Here is a 23,042-nt window from a genome sequence, read left to right as displayed (position 1 = left end):
GTTAGGCTGTTAGTTACCTAGTAAACAGAAATGCTCTCATGTTTATTGGTTGTTGCTGTAACACCAGTTTTATGCAGTTTGTACTTAAGTAGTGATGGTTTCATGTGTTATTGTGATCTGATGAAGCAAACTTTGTTTTGCGGAAGCGCTTATCCTGTACTAAATTTTGTATGGTTTTAAACAAGTTTTTAACGAGTCCATCCATTATTTCAGTTGTTCTTTGGTGGGAGTTTACTCTTGAACATTGTTTTTAACTTAGTGCCCCAGCCATGTTTCTGCTCTGGTATGTTTATACGTTCAAAGTAGAAAGTTTGTTAAAACAGATAAATGAAGAATTGACTGCAGTACTAAAAGGACCACATGAAGATAGTGCTCCTAGCAGAGAGATGGATTATGTTACGTTTTTATGAGGAGGTGAGTGATAATGTAGAAAGTATTTGTTAAAGCTAATGATCGAGTGGGTGAAGACACAGTGGAGGAGGAAGTGTTTGAAAGACCACTAATTTTATATAGAAGAAAGGAGACAAGAACAGTATAACAATCTGGCAACTAATAATACTTTGAAATATGGATTATAAGATTTTATGAAAACTTTAAAGAAAAGATTTCAAAACAGTTATAATATTGGTGTTGGGTTAGGGGACAGCATGTATAAAAAGAAAGCAAGGGAAACGGATACTGATAATTAAAGACATAAGTAATACTGTAATGAGAAAAACAGGAGAAGGTAAACATTACGTCTGCACTACTACTAGATCTGTTGAAGGCTTTTGATACAGCATCACAGAAAAAACTTCTACAACACCTTTCTAATATTGGCTGCACCCAACCTACCCACCAGTGGTTTAACAGCTACCTCACAAACAGGCAACAGTGCATAAAATGGCAAAATATTCCATCGGAATACCAAACTAGCCAAACTGGAGTATCACAAGGGTCCATACTTGGACCTTTACTCTTTAATATTTTTACCAACAACCTTCACACTACTGCTCCTCTAAGCTCTATTATCCGATATGCAGATGATACTACCACAGTCTCCTCCTCAAATAACCCACCAGCAAATAACACAAGATACCTTCACTGCAATCGAAGCCTGGTTAACCAAATCACAACTACTCCTTAATGCAAAAAATAAAAACTTCTACTCCTCGCAGCAAACCCCCTCTCATCCGACTTTCAAATGAAAATGTGTCCCATGCTAAACTATTAGGTATTACCACTGATAATAAACTTACATTTGATGAACACCATATTTATAATGCCATTAAAAAACCCACTGCAAATTAGGTTGCCTATGCAGACATAAACATTTCATGGACAGCACCACCAAAAAAGCTCCTGCCAACACTTACTTCCTCCCCTCATTATACTGTGCACCCCAACCTGCCCTCATCTCTACAAAATAAGCTCCAGTCCTGCTACCATAAAATCACCAAATTTGCCACAGGCAGCTCCTTCCGCTCACACCCTGTCAAGCCTTAAGAGAATTAAACTGGCTGGAATTTTCACATTACCTTAACCTCCTTCAACTGTCCATAGCACATAAAATTGTCTACAACCCACACAACTGCCCTGCTCTTTAGACCATTCTAATACCCTACAGCCCCACCAGAACCCCTTGGTCTGAAAATAAACAAATCATAACTGTCTATATGCCAAACAAAAGAGGTGAGCACTGCCTTTACTCATACACTGTCGCTAAACTATGGAACTCAATTCCAACCAGCATAAACAACATTGGCTGCTTCAACAAATTTAAACTCACCCAAAATAATTATCTATTAAACACTCATATCTGCCCATGCATTTATCCAAATAAACCATCCTACTCTCTGAGTTTTTCCCTCTAGCTTACCTCAATTTTTACCCCTCAAAACCAGCAGGAAACCCTTTTGATCTATAGGTTATATTAAACGACTCTGTTCTTACTATTGATCTTCTAACCTTAACTGTCATTCTAACCCTCACCTCTTTAAAACTATCCCTCTATTGATTTTTCCCTTCTTAACTTTCAACCTATTCAATTTAAAAAAAAAATTACTCTGTTTCTCTGATTGTAATCCCACAATTTATAACTTTTCTCAATTTGTTATACTGTACTGTAAATTCTTATAAAATTCTTGTTATTCTGTGCATACATAATGTCTTGTGGAGCTTTTTTCCCCGGGCCTCCGCTGTAAATGGGTTTCTGACTGAGTTGGACTTTCCCAGTCAACAAATGTCAATAAATAAATAAAATATTAGCATGTCACTTAGCAAAGGCATTTTATAGTACAATTAATTTTCAGGCTTGGCAAACAATGAGGCATTACGGAGTAGTGAAAAATCATGCCTCACTGTTAGCCAATGAAAAAGTGGGAAAGGATAATGGTGAATAGGTGGACTGGCAAGAAAATAAAGACTGAGGAAGGGGTTATGCAAGGTTGCCCCATGAGTGGAATAATTGTTCACATTAATTATAAATTCTGTCTTAGGTAAACTTTTACGTGTACGGACAAAAGCAGCTTAGGGAGTAAAAGTGGCATTAATGAAAACTTATGCTACTTACTTTTGGTGGTAAAAAGATAATCTGGATAAAAAACAATTTAACACTAGTGGAGATATAACTGAGGAAAGTTAAGAATGAATTTAAATAAGGAAAAAGAAAGGATTTGGGCATATTATTAAAATAGGAGGGTTATACTTCTCAATGTTCAAGAGGTGACTACATAACACTGAAAGGAGGTGTTTCCAAGAGCTAAGATAATGTGTAGTATGTTACATTTCAAAAGTCATACAGAAAGAAGTGTTATGATAAATGCATATATAGTTGTAATTCTGGTATATGTTGGGGTGTTTATATGTTTCAGGGCATTATAAAAATAAGTTCTAGAGGCTGTGTTTAGTATAGTGTGGGGATCAAGGTTAAATCCTATTAAAAGAGGTAAGTGTATAATAAAAGAGAGGCGGAAGGACTGAGTTAGATAAATGCAGCTGTATATTTTCCATAATATAAGTGCAAGATTTTTTTGCGATTCGCAAATTGTATTTTCATATTCTTAATTTCTGTGTATGTAAACATACTGTATTTTTCATACAGGCACAAGGCACAACCGACAATCTAAAGAGCAGGGTCATCTATCAGGGCAGAGAGATGACAGGTAAAAATGGCAAAAGTATTTTACCCTGTCAACAAAAACTCAGGGTCTTTCAAAACAAAAAACTGAGTGAGTGTTACATTTTATGCATCTTTTAACTCATTGCTCAAGAAAACTCACTTGAATATAGGAAGGAGGAAGATGTATGAATAAAACTGTTATTAAACTAAGAAAATATTATTGTTCTACCAAAGGAAAATGCATGAAAAGTGAATTAAGATGTACCGAATTAAGGAAAATGTTTAGTAACAGCAATATTTAAAACAAATGTGCAAATACATACATACATACATACATACATACAGACACACACACACACACACATATATATATATATATATATATATATATATATATATATATTTATATATGGGTCTACTTTGGAAGCTTGAAGTTTCAAAACTTCAAACTTCATATGGTCGAAACCATAAGATTGAAGTTTGGAAACTTCGAACAGTTTAAATGGAGATTGCCATACAGTGTGGAATGGGAAATTTACCACTCTGTTCACTGTAGTGCAATCTCAGAGTTGGCATATTTAATTATCAGGGGGTGTCGGGGTGCAGGGGGCTTGCCCCCCTGCATAAACATAAAACATTTTTTTTTGTTTTTATTTTTTTTATTGAAGTTTCAAACTTTCAAAACGTCGATGTTATGGTCTCGACTATATGAAGTTCAGAGTTTTGAAAGTTTGAGCTTCCAAAGTAGATCCATATATATGGGTCTACTGAAAAGGAAAGAATGACCCAAATATCGACATTTACAAGACAAATCACAAAAAGTTGAATTTGCAAACGCTGATACTCTATTATGCTTGTTGGAAGCAAAAATCTCAGTGTATGCAAAACTAAAGTTTAAAAATAGTATCAAACATCAATATAAAAATAGCAGGGAGTGTAGGGAGTCTTGCCCCATTCATAAAATATTGCTTCCATTGTTTTCTGCATTGATTTTTGCGATCAATGTTTTTGTATTTGAACATTTGAGTGTTGGATATTTAAATAGGTAAGTGTATATATGTATATCTGCATGTGTGTGCTTGTATCTGTGTACAATACACACACACACACACACACACACACATATATATATATATATATATATATATATATATATATATATAATGTGAATTTACTACTACTGTAAAGTACTACAATTTGAAAATAAATTAGGCATACAAGTCTAATGCTCTTTGGAGATAACTTAGGTAAAAAGATATGACTTATATCAACTTAGCTTTGTTGAAATGTTCCCTACTCCACTTTGAATACATAACCATAGAAACACAAAGACGTCTCCTAAACTTCAAACTAAAGTTAAATTAAATCCAATTTGGGGACTTACAAACACAGAGACAGACAGTTAATTTCAATGTTACAAGAGAAGGTTCAGTGTTTGATGGAGAACACCCTTGGAGAGAGAGAGAGCTCAAACTCTGTCAGGGTGCCTGTAAGGACTCTGAACATTGTATTTTACTATTAAAATCCATAGACAATAAGAGTAAATATATTTTTAGGCAAAAGTAATTAGTTTCTACTTCAAATGTTGAATTTTTTTCTGAGCATTATCTGTCTGAATGGTTTATTTTCAATTCATGGTACATGTTCTACACTGTTTGCATATTTATTTGGAGAATAAATATTTCATATTATTTAATTCAAGTACAGAATGATATTATTTATCTTTGAATGCTTGTGGCTATTATTTATTTCAAATATAGAATTGTATTATTTGTCTTTGAATGCTGGTGGTTATTTTACTTATTAGCCTAAGGGCTTATGCAATTTATTGTAACTTCCAGTTATGTGTTGTTAATCCATTAAGAGGTGACTGTTCATTAACTGAAATTGCTAACATCTGAATATTTAAGGGGTAGATTATTAAACGGTCATATGTGTTTTTATTTTGTTAGTTTTGACTAATTGCTAGCAGCTATACTAGGGTAGAAGTATGTTGGCACTAGACAGTTACCATTTACTTTCTATTCTAAAAATGTATGCCTGTGTATACATACATACATCTGTAAAGTACTGCTGTGAGCCTGCCATGGAAGGCACAGGGCTAAATCTTCGGTTCAGGGAATCCTTGTGAGCTAGTGATTATAACACTGATTTGTTCTGAAATAATGAGTGACAGAAATGACCCCCTCTGATTGGAATCTTATTCAGTAGATGACGAAGCAAGTAGAAACATAGTAGCAATTTCTAATGAATGTAAAAATATTCAGTTATAGTAATTTGGAAATTGCAAACAAAGAAAAATGCTTATCATCAAAGGATTTACCTTTGTGTCTACTCAAAAGATGGATATAGGAGAAATTTTCCTTGATTTAAAATTATACATTAGAAAATTAAATCTTAGCGTTATGTTTTCAGATGGTAGTAATTCTTCCCCTTCAGGAGCATGTAGTTCACAAATTGTTAGGAAAAGTACTTTTAATCCCCCTTTGGACCCAATATTAAGCGTATTTGATAAAATATGTATGAAGGACATTTACAGATGTTTTTTGTGAAATAAATATAAGTGGAAATTTATTTAACTAAAGACAAACTATCTCTTATGAAAGAATTTGAGAACAATAAGGAGATTAGAGTAATGAAGCCTGATAAGGGAGGGGGAATTGTGCTAATGCATGCTACTGACTATCCTAGCAAGACATTTGTTTTATTTAGCAATGACCAGCAATACCTTAGAATATCTAAAAATGAGAGGAATGTAGCTTATGGTAGAACAGATGTTTTTCTATATGACTTATTGATGGGGGGTGATTATGATGGTTATGAATTTCTAAGCACACAAATGAACAGGCAACCACACTAACATAGTCAATGGTAAAACAAAAAGAAGCACTTGTAAAAAAAACTGGACTTATGAAGTTAGAGATGTGAATAAAAATAAAAATGACTTTAAACCAACAGAAGTAAAGTCACAAAGCTTTCAGGAAAATATCCCTTCCTCAGTGTGGAGTAAAAAAAAATCAGGATCCAATAAATTTATATAAAACAAATGACACTGCAAAATCAATCAGAAAACATGAATAATTAGAGAGATAAAACTTAAAATGCATATATCAAACACCATAAAAACAGATTACAGTATATCAATCATTTCATAATCCTATAAAAACAATAAATCTAAAGTTTCATTTGTTTTTATGGTGTTTGATGTGTGCATTTTAAAATTTATCTCGCTAGTTACTCATATTTTCTGATTAGTTTTCCTGTGTCATGTGTTTTATATAAATTTATTGGATCCTAATTGTTTTTACTACACACTGAGGAAGGGACATTTTCCCAAAAGCTTTGTGACTTCACTTCTGTTGGATTAAAGTAATTTGTATTCATATCTCTGGCTTTGTAAGTCCAGTTTTTTACAAGTGGTTATGAATTTCTTAAAGTTAAGTATCCAGTAGTGCCTAATATATTTGGCATTCCTAAAGTGCATAAGTGTATTAGCGATATGCCCCTTTGTCCTACTGTAGCAGCAGGTAGATCTAAGACACACCAGTTAGCTGTTTTTATTGATATGAAGATAAAAAGGTTTGAGATCCCTGTACAAATATATTCTAATGATTCTTAGGCCTTTTTAGGTTGCAATAACTAAGAGATTTTCCATGGCAATTGTTTTTTAGTAACTACTGATGTCAGACATCTTTTCTCCTGTATTTTTCATGATATAGGATTAAACTGGCAAAGGGAATTTTTGTATAGAAGTAGTAGTTAGACCAATGAAGAAATGAATATTATTAGTGGTCTTATGGAAATTATTTTGAATAATAATTTTGTTTTTTGCAGGAGAACATTACAAGCAAATTAGTGGCATCACCATGACAGCAGCTTGGCTCCCTTGTATGTGGATATTATGTGGCACTGGGAGTAGGAGTTTGCATTTTTATCCCAATATAACCATTATTTAACTACTTATCTGAGATTTTTGGATGATATTTTTATTATATGGAATGATGTTGGTCCTTTAAAAAATGTATTAACTACATCAATAATATTACTAGATTTTTAAAGTTTAGTTAAATTGTTTTACTCAAGCCGATGCCCTATCCAGCTCGACTGAAGAAACTCCAGTTGTACTCGTTTGCATACCACCTGCTCAGAGATGATCTCTGCCTGACATACAAGGCCATGTCCAACCCAGAATTGATGGACATGCTCCACCTAAAGAAAACCGTATCCCCTCGAGTTACACGCTCCAGGGATCTAAACCTCACCACAACAATAAATAGGACATGTTGGATGGATAGTTTCCTGTCCCAGAGACTTCCCATGCACTGGATCAAGATTCCAATCTACATTAGGCAGAGCTCCTTGCTAACCCTCTTCAAGAGAAACCTTGACGAATGGATGGGAAACAAAGTTTACCCCAGGGATCACGGCAATGGCTTTGCTGGAAAGAGGCACAGAGAACTAATCTAAGGGGGCGGCAAAAGCCAACACATTCCAGCTAGGCTTATAAATGCCTTCGGGCAGATAGCCTAGTACCTACCTACCTAACTATTTGGATGTGCTATTAATTGAAGATTTTAGTTTGCATGCATTTAAGTCCAAGTTGTATAGAAAGCCCACTTTCTCTAACAATTATTTACATCCATTTAAGCAGGAAAGAAGTTTAATAAAAGGCCAAATGGTACATGTGGCAAAAATTGTTTCTGATGACAGTGACCTGCAGCATGGAATTGGAATACTGAAACAAATGTTTATTAAAAGAGGATATCCAGAGCACATGTTGGATGATATTCATAAAGAAATTAATAGGGGAAGGAACAATAAGTTTTATCCTCTTCTTGGTAAAGGTCTTCCTGATGTTAAGAAAGATGGGAACTTGAATATCAGTTTTGAAACTAGTAAGTTCTTTAAATATGGCTCTGAGAGTAATGCCATAAAAATGTTATTCGGGGTAATTGGAAAGTTTTTGAGGGAAATTTAGAGTTTAAAGAAAAGGTAGGTGACAAACTCCTGTTTGGCTTTAAGAGGTATAGTAATTTAAAAGAAAAAAATTAAAAAGGAATCTATAGTAGCCAAAAAGGTTGTAGTGTATAAGGAAAGGTACTAGATGCATGGTGGCTGCAGGGAATGTAATTATATTTATGAAGGGGAAGTTTTAAAACTGCCCAGTATACCAAGTTTTAATTGTAAAATGATGGGGGTTGTGTATCTGGCATTTTATAATTTGTGTTATGCATTTTATGTGGGAAAAATGGAGTGCTCTGTCCATAAAAGAATTTATGAACATTGTTATGATGTTAAACACAAAGAGACAAACCCCCTATACAGGCACGGTGTAGGTTGTGTGGAAAACAAAAAATATTATATTTTCATCTTGGAACAGGTGTTAAAGAATCCAAGGGGCAGACTATGGGAATACATCTTAGAATACAGAGAATTATTATGGCAGGTGTGACTGAATGCAAGTGAGAAGACAGAGTTAAATGATGCTGTCTTTTTAACCAATTTGTTGACTTTAGGGTCAGCAAAGCTATAGTTTTTCATGCGGGTTCTTCACCTTGTACTTCATCTATTTTCATTTATACAAAGAAAATGTTTTTTTAACAATATTTAAACATTTTTTTAAATATTTATATATATTTTTGATAGATTGCATTTATGTTCATTCATATGTAATTGATTATATGGTATTGCCATAATATTACTTTGCATGACTTTTTTAAATGAGTTTCTGTATTGGTTAATTTAATACACAAATTCATTGACAGTGATTGTTTTTTACGTAATTAAGTCTGTTATATAAAGCTGGTATGATACAAGTTTTATAGTTCTGCTGAAGTCCTGACAATAGGGGATGAAAATGCTTAACTTTCTGGTAAAATAAAGTTATTTTTGTAGCAGCTCGAGTTTTCAGACTGATTCTAAGCCAATTGATTTGTAGTTGGTCTTTAGCTGTACAGTGTAAAGCTCATTTTGGTGTAACAGGTCTTGGTTATTACCTAAGGCATAAGTCCACATTTATGTACAGCCAAGGCCAGTTGCCTTTTATATATTAAATGGTACTAGTAATGAGATGCAACTCTCAATACTGCTGGTTCTGTTGCACAAAAATTGACAGCAGGAAATAGAACTGAAAACTGAGGTAAATAACCTGCAAACTCCTCTTCCTCTTCAAAAAATGATGTAAACATATGAATATGCCAAAGAAAAGTGGAGCTGTTCCCTGCATTTTTTTGCATATTGGTGGTGAAGGCGATTAATCCTGCTATAAAACAAGTGAAAATTACAAGCACCTTTGAGAGCTATATTAAAATACTGGCTGTGGTTTTAATGCATGTTGGTTTTAATGCAGGCAAATATCAAAAAATAAAAATATCATCATCCTAGGAGTGCAAAGTCTCCTTTGAAATCACTGTCTTTTCTCAAACTGTCATTAGCATTCAGAATGTATTTTTAGTGTTTTACATTTGTTTTTAGAGAAAGTGTTCGCCTTCAACCAGTATCATGCATGTCTCCTGTGAAGTGTGTTCAGGACAGCATCTATGAATATTCAGAATGAATAACTTACACAACAATTCTCTTTTTAAACAAAGGGCAGTCCAATGTGAATGTTTCATATTCTCCACCCTCTCCACAAATGTGAACTCCATATTTTTCAGACAGCTGAAAAAGATCAACACAAAGAAAAACATTTATTAACATTTAGAACATCCATTAAAGACTCATTCATTAAACTTGCTGTATCAGTTAAAATCTGTTGCCATTATCACAGTGACAACAAGTTCGGAAATACAAATAAATGCAATACCAACAGATTTGCAGTGTTAGGTCATCAATAACTATCTACAAAAAAATTAAAATGCAACTGACACAAAAACAGGCATACAACTAAAAACTCTAAGCAACGTTTATTTTTCAAGCTACATCATCAGTGACATAAGATAAACTCAAATGAAATACTGATTAAGAGTACCCATTTTAGCCCCTGTTCATATGTGCAGTACTGCTGAAAAACATCTCCAAACTGCTACAGTACAAAAACATTTTAAAACCAAAAAATTACTTTAAAATCAAAAGAAACCCTTTTAAGTAAGGCCACTCTAATAATGACCATCACTAAAACTGGATTTAGAGATTCCTAATGATGCTAATCTGTTTGGGCCTTCACCCTCATGGGCAAAACACTCTGGACCTGTTGAAAATTCAGACAGTCAGCCACAAATTATGTGATCAATATAAATGTTTTAAAATGTTTACAATGTTTAACAAGTTAACTAAGTATTCAGTGCTACAGAATTAGAATTTTAGAAGTAAAAGTAATCTGTATAAACATAGGTGTTTATTGACTATGCACAATTTTAATCAAATTCAATTTCAAACTAGATAGGGTCAAAGACAGAGATGGGACCTTTTACAAAAATTAAGTGAAAGTCCCCATACAGACCCACATGTCTGGGAGCCATGGTCCAGACGTTCTATGATACATTTTATTTATTCTTTTTGGAAGAAAATTGCCAAAATATTTGTAATACTTGCCAGAAGATTTATGTACCCGCCTCCCCAAAATGTGTGTGAATGCTCACATAAAAATTGGTGAACTCAACCAGAGAACCAAGAGCTGTAACTTGGCAAGGTTACTTTCTGAGCTACAGTGCCTCTGATAGATGTTTCTGGTTTCCCTACGCAAATGTAAGGAACAATTCTTTGGCTTACTGTTCACTGCAAATTACATAGTGAAAAAAGTGAACCAAAAATCCTTCAAAACATAAAATAAATCTTTTTTTGCAGGGGGCAAGCCCCACTTGACCTCCAGTGTGGGGGACAAGCCCCCTCAAAATGATATATACTAACTCCATGGTTACAACACTGTGGAAGAAAGGTGAAACCCCTCAAAAAGTGTACCGCCAGCGAGAACAATACAGCACATTGTGGTGAACCTCCACATGGTATTTAATTCTCACACTAAACCACTCAGTGAATGCAGCAGTGAAATTGTGCAGATAAGTTGTTGTTTTCACACACATTCTGCCTCCACCACCAAAGACAGTCACTTAGTGATGTTTGTGAAGAAAAGTGAAGGAAAGTATGACCAACTTGATCTTCTTAGCTATAATGCAACAGTAACACACACACACACACACACACACACACACACACACACACACACACACACACACACACACACACACACACACACACACACACAAGAAATGAGCATTTTTATATTGATTTCAGTAATTAACATACATTGTGTAACATTGCCCTGTTAAGCCAGATGAGGGACTGTTTAATCAAAGAATAACAGGCAACAGTCACTGCTATCCACAGACAGCCTCTAAAGCCCCTTTGACTGTGTATATTTCAGATGTCTGATTATGAGAAAAAAACTGTCACAGTAAGGTATTGTAACTAGCTTTGCACAAAATGTACAATAATCCTGCAAAGCCAGATTAGCAACTGCTTAAGTTGATCAAAAGACAATAGAGTCAGTCACTTTCTTTCGCAGACAGCCTCTGTGTTCAGCAATTACAGATACTTTATGGCAAAATCCATCTCAGATGTCTGATTATCTGGACAGGCAGTAAATAATGGCAAACATATCCTTAGAAAATGCATGATAATGTAAATACTGTCATTCTAGCAACTTTCTGAGTACAAAAGAACAATATTTAAAATGTGTCCCTGATTTTCAGGCTTTTTCTAACAATATATTTTTTAGATTTGTCACTGATACTTGTGTATTATTTTTAATCACAGTAAGATTAAGTGTACACAACAAAATGGATATAACTGCTGGATGTAAGTAGGGGCTGTTTGTGGATAAATGTAACCTATCATCCTGTTGCTTGCTCAGATAACATTCTGGCTTAGAAGGAATAATGTTTATTTTTGTGAAATAAGTTTAAATGTTTGTGGGGGGGCTCTCTATGGTTATATGAAATAAAGTTGAAATTACATTGTTCTCCACTGTCTCAACATATCTTAGGATATAATATAACCAACAGCATAATCTAAACGATATGGTCATCAGAAATCCTGACAATTCATAGACATCTTTGAATGCCACATAGCAACAGTAGTCAGGAAATCCTTCTACCTCTGCGAGTTAATAAAGATTAGTTGTGTAAAATCTTACCTATAACGATAGATGTCCTTCTGTTCTCTGTTGCAGTATTTTTTACATGAGGGAATTGTCTGCCACAACGACCCGACATCGGCCAGTATACAAAAGACTTTTACTACTTAAAGGTGCATAGGCTGCTATCGGACGTAGGCCATAAGTGACATACCCATGCACCATCCTCAGAACTGAGTGCCCCAGGAGGTACACCTGTCTAAGGAAAATATATAGGCTAAGTACATTCAATGAAGAACAAAGTCATGGGGAAGGAGGGAGGGATGGAATAATGCAACAGAGAAAAGACGGCATCTATCATTATGGTAGAATTTCACACAACTAACCTATGTCCTTCTATTCCTCTGTTGCAGTATTCTTTACATAAGGGAGAATGCCAAAGCTCATGAGGAAAGGGAGGTGGCAGGGGCAGTGGAGCTCTCCATGAAACCATGGAGAATAGCCTTGGCAAACCCTGTTCTATATTTGGAAATGTCCAATTAGTAATGTTTTGTGAAGGTATGGACTGAAGACTCCAGAATGGAGTTAGTGTCCAGTCCTTTTTAGAAGGCACCAGAGGAAACAACAGCCCTGGCAGAGTGTGCCTTAACAGAAGAAGGAAGGCTCTTTCTGTGCTGTTCACAACAGAAGAAAACAGCTTTAGAGATCCAGCTAGAAATAGTGTGTTTAGAGACAGGAAGTCCTAAAGCTCTTGGGCGAAAGGAAACAAACAACTGGTCGGATTTCTTAACATTCTTTGTTTTGTCATGGTAGAACCTAGCTGTCTGTGCACACCCAAAGTGTGCAGAATCCTCTCAGAAGAGTTTTGTGGAAAAGGGAAAAAGGTAAGTAAATGAACAGACTGATTGAGGGATAACTCATTTATCACTTTACGCAGAAAGGAAGGGTTGATATGAAGAGACACTATCTCTGTGGAACACCAAGAAAAGAGGATAAGCCATAAGAGCCTAGAGTTCAGAAACCCTTCTGGCTGAAGTAAGTGTAAGCAGAAATTAGTTTTCCAGGAGCAGTATTTCAGGGATGCAGAAGCTGATGGCTCAAAAGGGGCTAGAGTAAGTTTCTCCAATACAAAGTTAAGCTCTCAGGGAGGTGGAACAGGCTTCCTGGGGGGGGGGGGGGGTCTCACGTGAAGGATGCCTTTTAAGAATTGTTTAGCTTCAAATCTAGAAGGCTAAAGGTGGAGAAAGAGGAAGACAGGCAGAAATACCTAACAGGTGTACTTTTACTGAAGAGTAAGTTAAGCCAGCATCCAGCAACAATTCACACGGGTATGACAGAATGAGTGGGATTTGCACTGTAAGTGTGTCCTGTTTACAAGAGAGACACCAAAGTGAAAATCTCTTCCATATTTATAAATAAAATTTTCTAGTACTGGGTTTCCTGGCCTCCTACAGAACCCTAAGCACACCCTCTGAGACAAGGTGTCTGAAAGGAATTAAAACCCTATCAACCACATCAGCTGAAGAGTAGACAAGTGGGGATGGATGAGAGTTACTTTGTGTTGTGTGAGAAGGTCCACTCTGTAGGGTAACTTGTGGTGATCACCCTTGGCTAAATTCAGGAGTAGGGGGAACCAATATCTTGGCCAAAAGGGAGTCACCATCAATATATTTAATTTGTCCTGCTGAATCTTTAGCAGGACTTTTGGAATGAGAGGAAGGGGAGGAAATGCATTAGGAAATATCCCCTTCCATGAAAAGCTGGGGGCATTCACCTTCCAGACCAGAGGATGTGGATCACCACAAAACTGTGGAAGTTGTCTGTTAATGGGGGAGGCAAAAAGGTCTATTTCTGGAGTACCCCACATGTGGACAATGTCCAAGAACACATCCCTGTGAAGCATCCAATCATGGGATTGTGTTTCAGACCTACTCAAAGTGTCTGCCATTATGTTCAGGCTGGATGGGATATACACAGCCTGAAAGGGGGTCTAAAGTTTGACAACCAGCTCCCACACTTGCAGGGGTAGTCTGCAAAGGAGAAAAGACTTTGTCTCTACCTGCTTGTTGTCTGTGAAAATTTTTAGAGGGCCTGGGATGAAGAGGGAATAAAAGATCTGAGCAGCCAGTAGCAGTGCCCTCATTTCTTTTATACTGATGTGTTCCCCTCTTTGAGAGGGGGACCATGTCCCTTGTGCTTTTATGGAGCCGAAAGCTGCTCCCCATTGTGTGCCTGAGGTGTCTGTGAACATCTCCTGGACAGGTGGTAGAGGATGGAGTGGGAGACATGGGTTGGCAGTCAACTGTTGAATCCACCAAGTGACCTCCCTCTTCAAACAAGGGAGAAGGGGACCTGGGAACTCTAGGGGATGTACATGCTGCATCCACACTGATTTCAGGAACCACTGTAGTTTTCTCATGTGCAGTTTTACCAGAGAAAGCATTGGGATGGTGGATGCCATGAAGCCCAGGGTTCTTAGATAATTCCTGGCAGTGATGTGAATTAGAGGGATGAGACTTTGAAAAAAGGAAATGAGCTCCTGAGCCTTCTGATTGGGGAGAGAGGCCTTCATAAGGTCTGTTTGTGTCCTGCATAACAGAACAATGTGATCATGAGATGGGGGAGACTAGATTTTTGGTAGTTTATCGTGAAACCCAGAGACTGTAAAATGGAAATGGCAGAGATTAGATTGTGCTGTAGTGCTCCTGGACTGACTGCTTGAAAGAGAAGGTCCTCCAGGTATGGGAAGACCTGAATGCCCTGAAGTCGGCAGTAAGCAATAACCAAGGCTAGGCATTTCGTGAATACCATTTGGTGCAGTGAAAAGTCCAAAAGACAGGGCAGAAAACTGAAAGTGCCAAGAGGCTACAGAGAATCGTAAACATTTTCTGTAATTGAGATGAATGGGGATGTGCAGGTAAGCATTGTTTATGTCTACGGAGGCTTTAAAGGCTTGTGGGATGATAAGAGGGAAAAGGGTTTGCAAAGTAAGCATTCTGAATGTAGGCATTTTCAGGAAGGTGTTGAGAAAGGAAAGGTCCAGGATGAGACTCCAAGGGCCCTCTTTCCTTGGTACCAAGAACATCCTTGAATAAAACCCTTTTCCCCTTTGATTTGATAGAACAGGTTGAATGGTGTCTTGATCCAACAGGTCTTGCAGCACCTTTGGAAAATGTGGCAGTTGCTCTCTGGGAGGTTGTGGGATGTCTCTGAAAGGTGGGAGTGAATTCCAGACCAGGAAACAACCCTTTTTTATTATAGAGGGCACCCAGGAATCCTGTATAATGTTTTCCCAAGCAGAAGTTGAAAGGGAAAGGCGAGGGGAAAAGAGGGTAGTGTTTGGGTTTCAAATAGTCAGACGGACCCTGGTCTGTCTGGAAAGGGACATTTTGAGGGAGACTTGCTGGGGAGTCCTAAATTGCTGAGGTCTCTTACCAGACATTTTAGCCTTATTTAGAGGGGGCCATGACTGCTTTCTAACAAACACAGGTTTAGAAGGATAATTCCTTTGGAATTTTGGTACAGGAGAAACTAGGATGTGTTTCAGTTCCTGCATCTCCTTACCCTTCTCCTGTAAGGTTTTAAACAAGTCTGCAGCAGCATGACCAGACAGGGCAGAATCATCCACAGGAGCATCCATAAGTTTGGATTTAATGTCCTCTGGTAAAGGTTGAAGTCTCAACCAGGCAAATCTTCTCAGGACTGAACCTGTGGAAGCTACCCTAGATGAAGCCTCCACAGCATCGTAACTATATTTTATTGAATGGCAGGCCACTTGAGAAGATGTCCCAAGCAAGGATGAAGCCAAAGACTTATTCTCTCAGTCAGGTAAATCTGTAATAATTTTAGAAAGTTGGGACAAGAGTTCCAAGGTGTATTGAGTCATGTGTGTATGATAACTGATACCCATAAGGTGAGGGTGCAGATGTGTATACTTTTTGCCTAACCTCTCCATATGTCTGCTATCTTTGTCAGAGGGAAGAAGGGTGGTAGAGGGAAGTAACCTAGAGGGCTTATCAGAAGCCACTGCGATGACAGAAGGGCCTGCAGAAGGGGCTTTGAAAAGAAACTTACACTCTCCAGGCATCTTGTAGAATCTATCTGGTTTCTTAGGTGCTGGAGGCCGTGAGTTAGAAGTCCTACTAGAAGATGCAAATGCATCCAAAAATGCAGGTAGGACAGGAGGTACGGCTGAGGGACTAAGAGTATTTATTTGAAGAAATTCGGAGTAACATTTTTGAACTTCAGGCATCTCACAGCTGTCCAATTTGAAACACTCCCTCACCTTACCCAAGGTCTCAATTAAAGTAATTTCCTCCATTGGGAAGTCAGTACCATTGTAGTCCTCCTCCAGGGAAGCATAATCCAGTGGAGAGGGGACCTGAGATGTATAAGCTAGGAACTCATTCCCTGAGGATTCTTCCTTTTTGGAAGAAGCCTCTTCCCTAACCCTCTTCTGAGGAGAGGTAACCCAGGGTGTGGCTGGGACTGAAACCACTGGGGGAGGCCTCAGGGACATAAGGGCATTAAAGATGCTCTGTGTAAAATTTTGCCAATCCTTTTGTGGATCAGTGGAAGGTGACAAATCCTTAGTTTTTTGTTTCTTCTTGGCATGTAGACTGGTCCTATGTAAGGTCGGTGGACCAGGCACAGATCTAGATTCAATAATGTCGGAATCAACTTCTTCCCTAACCAATATCTCAGAGATCTCCTATGGCCCACGGTAATCACAAGTCTAGGCTCCCCATGGAGATCCGCACTGAATGCCTGTGGTGCATTTAAGGATGTGCCACCATCCTGATCCAAGGCAACCTCTGTTATGGGCTTGGCCTGTGAACTGGACACAGGGGGTGAACATTTCTCCAGACTAACAACTGCCTCGGGAGAGATATCCGCCGCATGAGGTGCAGCTGAAGTTTCAGGCCTAGGCTTCTTAGTCTTCCGCTTCACAAGCAACTTGGCCTCAGGCCCTGAAGAACCCTCCATAGCTCTTTTTGTAAGGAGTTTCAATCTCTGATTCCCTATATATACAGAAAGGGAAGACAACCTACTTTACCAAATTTTAGGCGCAAAGGCCTGGCAGACAGAACAAGATCTATGATCGTGGGTAGGCCCAAGACAAAAAAGACACTGGTTGTGATTTTCTTTACGTGGAATCTAACATCCACATTAGCATTTGCCTTTCTTGGATGACATTAAACCTAACCACAGTAAAAAAGGCAAACAAACAACTCCCCAATAGGGCACTTATCTGAAACACTGAGACAGGAACCACTTGTTCGAGCAGACCACACATGCAGGTGATGCGCTCGGAATGGCAGCAAAGAAGTTCTGAGGATGGTGCGTGCATACGTCACTTTTATGGCCTACGTCTGACAGCCATGTACCACGCACCTCTAAGTAGTAAAAGTTTTTTGTATAATGGCCAACATCAGGTCATTGTGGCAGGCAACTCCCTCATGTAAAGCATACTGCATCACAGGAATAGAAGGACATCTAAAGGTATCACATCCCTTTTACAAAAAAAAGTTACTAGTGTTCTATACTCTGCCCCAGTGAAACCAATGAGAAAACATAATGACCTTTTTCAGTATGTATGTATCTATCCAAACACATCACTCATCTAGAAGGACAACAGAGGCTCTTAACTAATACACTGAACTAAAGACTCTCAAGTACCAGGAAAGACTTGACTTTGCACCCCTCTACCCTGTCTCCTACAAACTCTTCCATATTTGTTTATATCTAGCATTCTAAGCTAAGGTTCCAACACTCCTTAACAAATGGTTCCAAAAATGCTCAAAACAAAAGACTTGAATCTGTCAACAAATAATTATGACATGCTGGAGGGACAGCTCTATTACTCAGTATTTCCCCATTTCTGGACTAATCTTCCACTACATAAACAGTGTGATGGCCTCACGTCCTTAAAGGCAAACGTAGATGACTGGTTGGGCACCCATAAATTCACCCAAAGCCTGAATTGCTTTCCCTCCTGGTAGCAGGAGTTGACCTTTGAGAGTGGGCATTAGCAAGGTGATATTATGAACCAAAGACTGCCTCTGCCTTGCAAGCCCTATGAATAAATTTCCATGTACATATCCTGTCTAGCTGAAAAATCAAAATACTCACTAATATACTGCCCCATAACAAAGAAAAAAGAAAAAATCTGTACATTAAAAGAAACTGAGAGGATGCCCACTGGAAAACAGATACCACCTGTTGTATCTTGTCTGCAGTACACAACAACTTCTGAAAGACAGTCCAAAGGCACCCCAGAGAAACTTCACTTTCCTTTGAAGCAATGACATATCCAACTTTGCTTTACTGCTAATCCAAGATAATAAAAATAATGACCATGGAAATGTGAACACACTGTTGATTTTATGACTGTGCCTTTACAATGCACTCATCCAGATATGGATAACTATGATTGTGATTTAGTCTGACAGCAGACACTACCAAAGCTAAGTGTTCTGTAAATACTATGGGAGCAGCTGCCAACAAGAATGGGAGCAGCGAAAACTGGAAATGATGGTTCTTTATCTGAGAGAATGTCTGTGAAGTTTCAAAACCAATGTATCCAGGAGGCAACCTTCAGAAAAGAAGTAGCCATCTGAGCCTACAGGCTACTGTCATATATGGGTATACAACTTAAAGAGAGCTTGTTCTCATAAAAGGACTCATGGAAGTTAGACCACATTCATAGTGTATCTGTTACTTACTCAACCTCTAGACTAACATTGAGAATGACAAGATGTCAGAAAGAATAAAAATATTTGAAAGAGCAAAGAAATGTACTTGCATCTGAAAACTTAAATGAAGTATTTGGAAGTTAATTTAAAGTAAAGAAAAAAAAAAGTCAGATAGCACCCATAATGCAGTCTCTCACTGCAAGGAAACAGGAGAAAACTAAAAGCTTTCGATGAAGAAATTTAACATTCAGTACATATGAATTCGTTGAGTAGCATGAAGGGTGCAGTTGTGCTTGAATTTGACATGCCACTATGGAAGAAGGTCCCCTGCTCCACCTTAGTAATGCATGTTAATCTTAGCCCTGCTCCTGCTCCTAAACATGCAGCCTACCCTTAAAAAAGCCCTTTCCATAACATTAACACTACAAAAGACAGCTTGGACATTCACCACGCATGCATATACACACACACATGTACACACACACATGTACACTAAATCTCTTCACTTAACTAACCATTACCTTAACCATAAAACACACACACTCGCACACAAACTCCCAGCCCCACTACTTACCTCTGTCGATCAACCGGAAATCACCCAAAATAGTGTTCACACAAATGGCCTTTCACGCAACACATACTGCAGTTCATGTGTGTTGCATAAATGAGTATCGACTAAGAGGACTTATATATGTGTTTGTGTTTTTGTGTGTGTGTGTGCGCGCATGCGTGCGTGCATGTGTATATATACACACGCTTATATACAGGTTTGACAGCAATTATATGATGTGTGGGCATGTTTGCCTTCATCCCAATCTAATATCAAAGGGATACACAGAAGATGACTACTATTTTTTTTTTTTTTTGTGGGGGGTGGAAGGCACTATTCCCATATGCGACTTATGTATCATAAGTATTTGTTTTCACAGTTTATGAAGTGACATTTTATTAGGCACAACTTCCTTGCTCCATGAAAGAAAAAAATGTGCCATTGAATTTCTTTCCTTGATCATAGTTTCGGACATCACTGAATCCCAAAGTTAGGGAAAAAAGGACAATAAAACACACCTTAGAACATTTAGACCTTCCATAGTTTCTGGGGAACTAATAGCCCTCAGACCAACCCCCCCCCCCCCACACTTATTTCAGTTGTTACAGTGCAGTTTAACACAGTTAGCATGTGTTTAAAGGATGCAGGAAAAGCTGAAGAACAAGACAGAGTGAAAAAAAGTAATCTCAATGATGTGTAGAGGCAGTGATGGGGGAATTAGGGAGGTAGGGCATGGAGAGATTTAAGTGTTGAGGGAGGAGTGGGCCATGTGGGGGAGGTGGCACCACAAAACACTTCACCTAGGGTGCCATTTTACCTAAGGCCAGCCCTGGTTAAACATGATACGTTTTTATAACTGGGTTACAAAGAGTCTGACAAGAGACTACCAGCATGACCTCCATCTCTTACATAGGTTGCTGCTAGGAAATGGTTGGAGATGAGGTTGGTCTGAGCTTAAGGACGATAGAAGGTTGTGGTGACACTGACTATGTCAGAAATAAGGGAAGTGACTAGTGAAGTATTGCAAGGGTTGGTTCTAGGTCCAGTAATTTTGAGAATATTTTTTTTTTCAGATATATCCAGTGGAAGAAAGAACAGGATGAATCTCTTCAGTGATAACACAAAGACAAGTGAAACAGTAAAGAATGAGGTGGACAGTCTAACAGATTTGGAATGGCTACCTAAGTGGAATGAAAACTGACAGTTCAAGTTTGCTAGAGACAAAAACAAATTAGTGTACATGGGTCACAAGGGCACTGCTGAGAAGTGTCAGATGAGGGAGAAGAAATGATAGCAATAGAACTGGAAAACAAAAAACTATATTCATCACAAATGCAATAGGCCATCAACAGCAGAGAGGGGCAAGGGCAGCATCAATCAGAATTCATTGTTAGCAAATCAGGCACCAGATGAAAAGACTTAATGCTCCCTCTGTACCGGACTATAGTCAAGCTACACACCAAGTAATGTGTGCAGTTCTGAAAGACAAACAAGTAGAGACCTAAAGCTGCTGGAAGAAATTCCGAGGAAAGCCACCAGAAAAGTGTATGGCATGGAGGGGAAAGATATTGTCAGGAGATAAGAGGAGGTGAAGTGCCTTTAATCAGGGATCAGCCATGAGAGGTAACATGAAATGGGTCCTCAAGATCATGTCTGGAAGGTAAGAAATAATCATCCTGAACTGCAAGCATGGGGGGTGAAAAGGAAGGAAATGCCGTAAACAGTGGAAAACATCTATTACCTGTATCACTAAATGTATGTATCATGGAAAAGACTGTAGGTGTGTCACATTTAGTCAATGAACTGCAAAATCCTACTTCATCAAAATGAACTGAAGAAACTGGGACCCTGTGACTATCGCATATTGTTTTTTTCAATGAGCTAACAGCCTGCCATCTTCCCTGATGCCATGTAAACTTGCAGTTGACATGTTTTAAGTTATGAAGTGTGGGGGCATGGGGAGGCTTGCCAACAGCAAAAACATTTCCTTAACAGACAAGTTTGGCAGTCATTTAGAACAAAGTTCTAGGATATGCAGAAGTTGTGATTAGTACCCATAGTCGGCATGCTGAGAAGACAGGTTTTCCGTTTTGAAAAATATTTTCTAGTAGAATGCTTTCTTGAAAGATGTGCATAAAATAAAGCTTTGTTAAGAATCAAAATTCCAGTACTAAGTCTGAGAGATGTAGAGAGATGAGTACCAGATGAAAAATATTATCCTGTCATTTGGACACAAAAATATCTGCAGAATGGCTCCTCATTGAAATGAGAAAACCACAGATGTTTGGGCCAAAATGGAACAGACAGAATCATTTGTGCCTTTTCTACTAATGCCTTCTGCAAAATTTTCTAAAACCAAGGGGGTATTAATGAATGTTTTAAAGAGAGAGCTGTTGGCCCTATCAGGAACTTGGGCAAACTGGTTTAAAACTGACTAACAGAAAACTCTCCTAGGAGACAAACAGATCTCAGTGACTGTCTTCCATCCACATAAACACATAGATTCTGGATAGATTTAAGAAGACCAGAGAATGTGTTTGCTTCTTATCATCTAGGCAGATTATTCATATCAGTCACTATGTCTACTGTTCTTGCCAGAAAGATAAAATACCTGCAAGTTGCAGATTCAAAGACAATGCCAGGTCTGAGACTTGTATAATAAGCATGCAAAAACTATGAGACTGTTCTGCCTGGCTTGTTTATTTACCACATAACTGATGGAGTTATTTGGTTTTAAGCAAAGCCCTGCAAATGCCTTAGTGCCAGAGGCACCACCAATGTTTCTTTCATTTTGCTGTAAATCTGTCTTCAAAAATAATTGTGTTCTTTCAACAGACTGATCCAGCAATATATTCCTCAGCCAAAGTACAAGGCATCAATTATGACAAAACTAAGGAACAATATACAATAAAAATTCTTCCAAAGTGTGATTAACCATCCACAGCCATATATTCTGTTTGTTCATCACAGCTGGGATTTGTGGGAGATAATCCAACGGATCCAATATCAGTTTCCATAGGCAATAAAGGTAATACTGAAATCTCTTGAAGTATGGGGTGGCACTCGGAACTGTGAGGCAAGTGGCTAATTTATGATAGAGACATTTCAGAATAGTCCTTACAGACAACTTGAATCAGCATTCAATGAAACAAAGGCACTGTTTTGAAAATACTCTGCCGAGAAAGACTTTTTGAAGAGATGAGTCCAGCACTGCTCACAGAAAAAAAGTTTTCCTTCCAGCTGGCAAGAATCCCAGTGTTATTTACAATCAAGAGACTGCGAGAATGGGACGTGGACGAGGGTAAGACAGTCCACACAGCCTATCTGGACCTCACCAAGGCCTTTGACACCATCCCCACTCTGGAATCATAGATAAACTTACTAAGCTGGACATTAATCCCTACATCACTCGATGGGTTGCCAACTGGCTTACTGACAGAACCCACACTGTAAAAGTAGCTGACTCCAAATCCAGCTCCAGACAAGTGACAAGTGGAGTACCTCAGGGTTCAGTCCTGGGACCTCTCTTGTTTGGCATCTACTTCTCTGAAGTACAGGCCAACACTAAGGGACTCTGGCTAACAAAAGTTCAGAGATGACTGCAAACTGGGAGCCATTACTGAA

At 38.1% G+C, this 23,042-nt stretch overlaps 1 protein-coding gene across 1 annotated transcript in view; it reads right to left on the bottom strand.

Annotated features, from left to right (window-relative positions):
- Positions 1-23,042, bottom strand: part of DPH6 (diphthamine biosynthesis 6) — a 2,556,557-nt gene that overhangs the window by 1,331,340 nt on the left and 1,202,175 nt on the right. Inside the window, exon 7 of the mRNA XM_044073989.1 lies at positions 9,666-9,760. Coding sequence (XP_043929924.1) covers positions 9,666-9,760 — 95 coding nt within the window. The remainder of the gene's footprint in view (positions 1-9,665; positions 9,761-23,042) is intronic.

This window comes from Protopterus annectens, chromosome 6.part0 (assembly GCF_019279795.1).
Source record: "Protopterus annectens isolate FY-2018-M chromosome 6.part0, PAN1.0, whole genome shotgun sequence".
NCBI lineage: Eukaryota > Metazoa > Chordata > Ceratodontiformes > Protopteridae > Protopterus > Protopterus annectens.
This window is presented reverse-complemented; position numbering and strand designations above follow the sequence as displayed.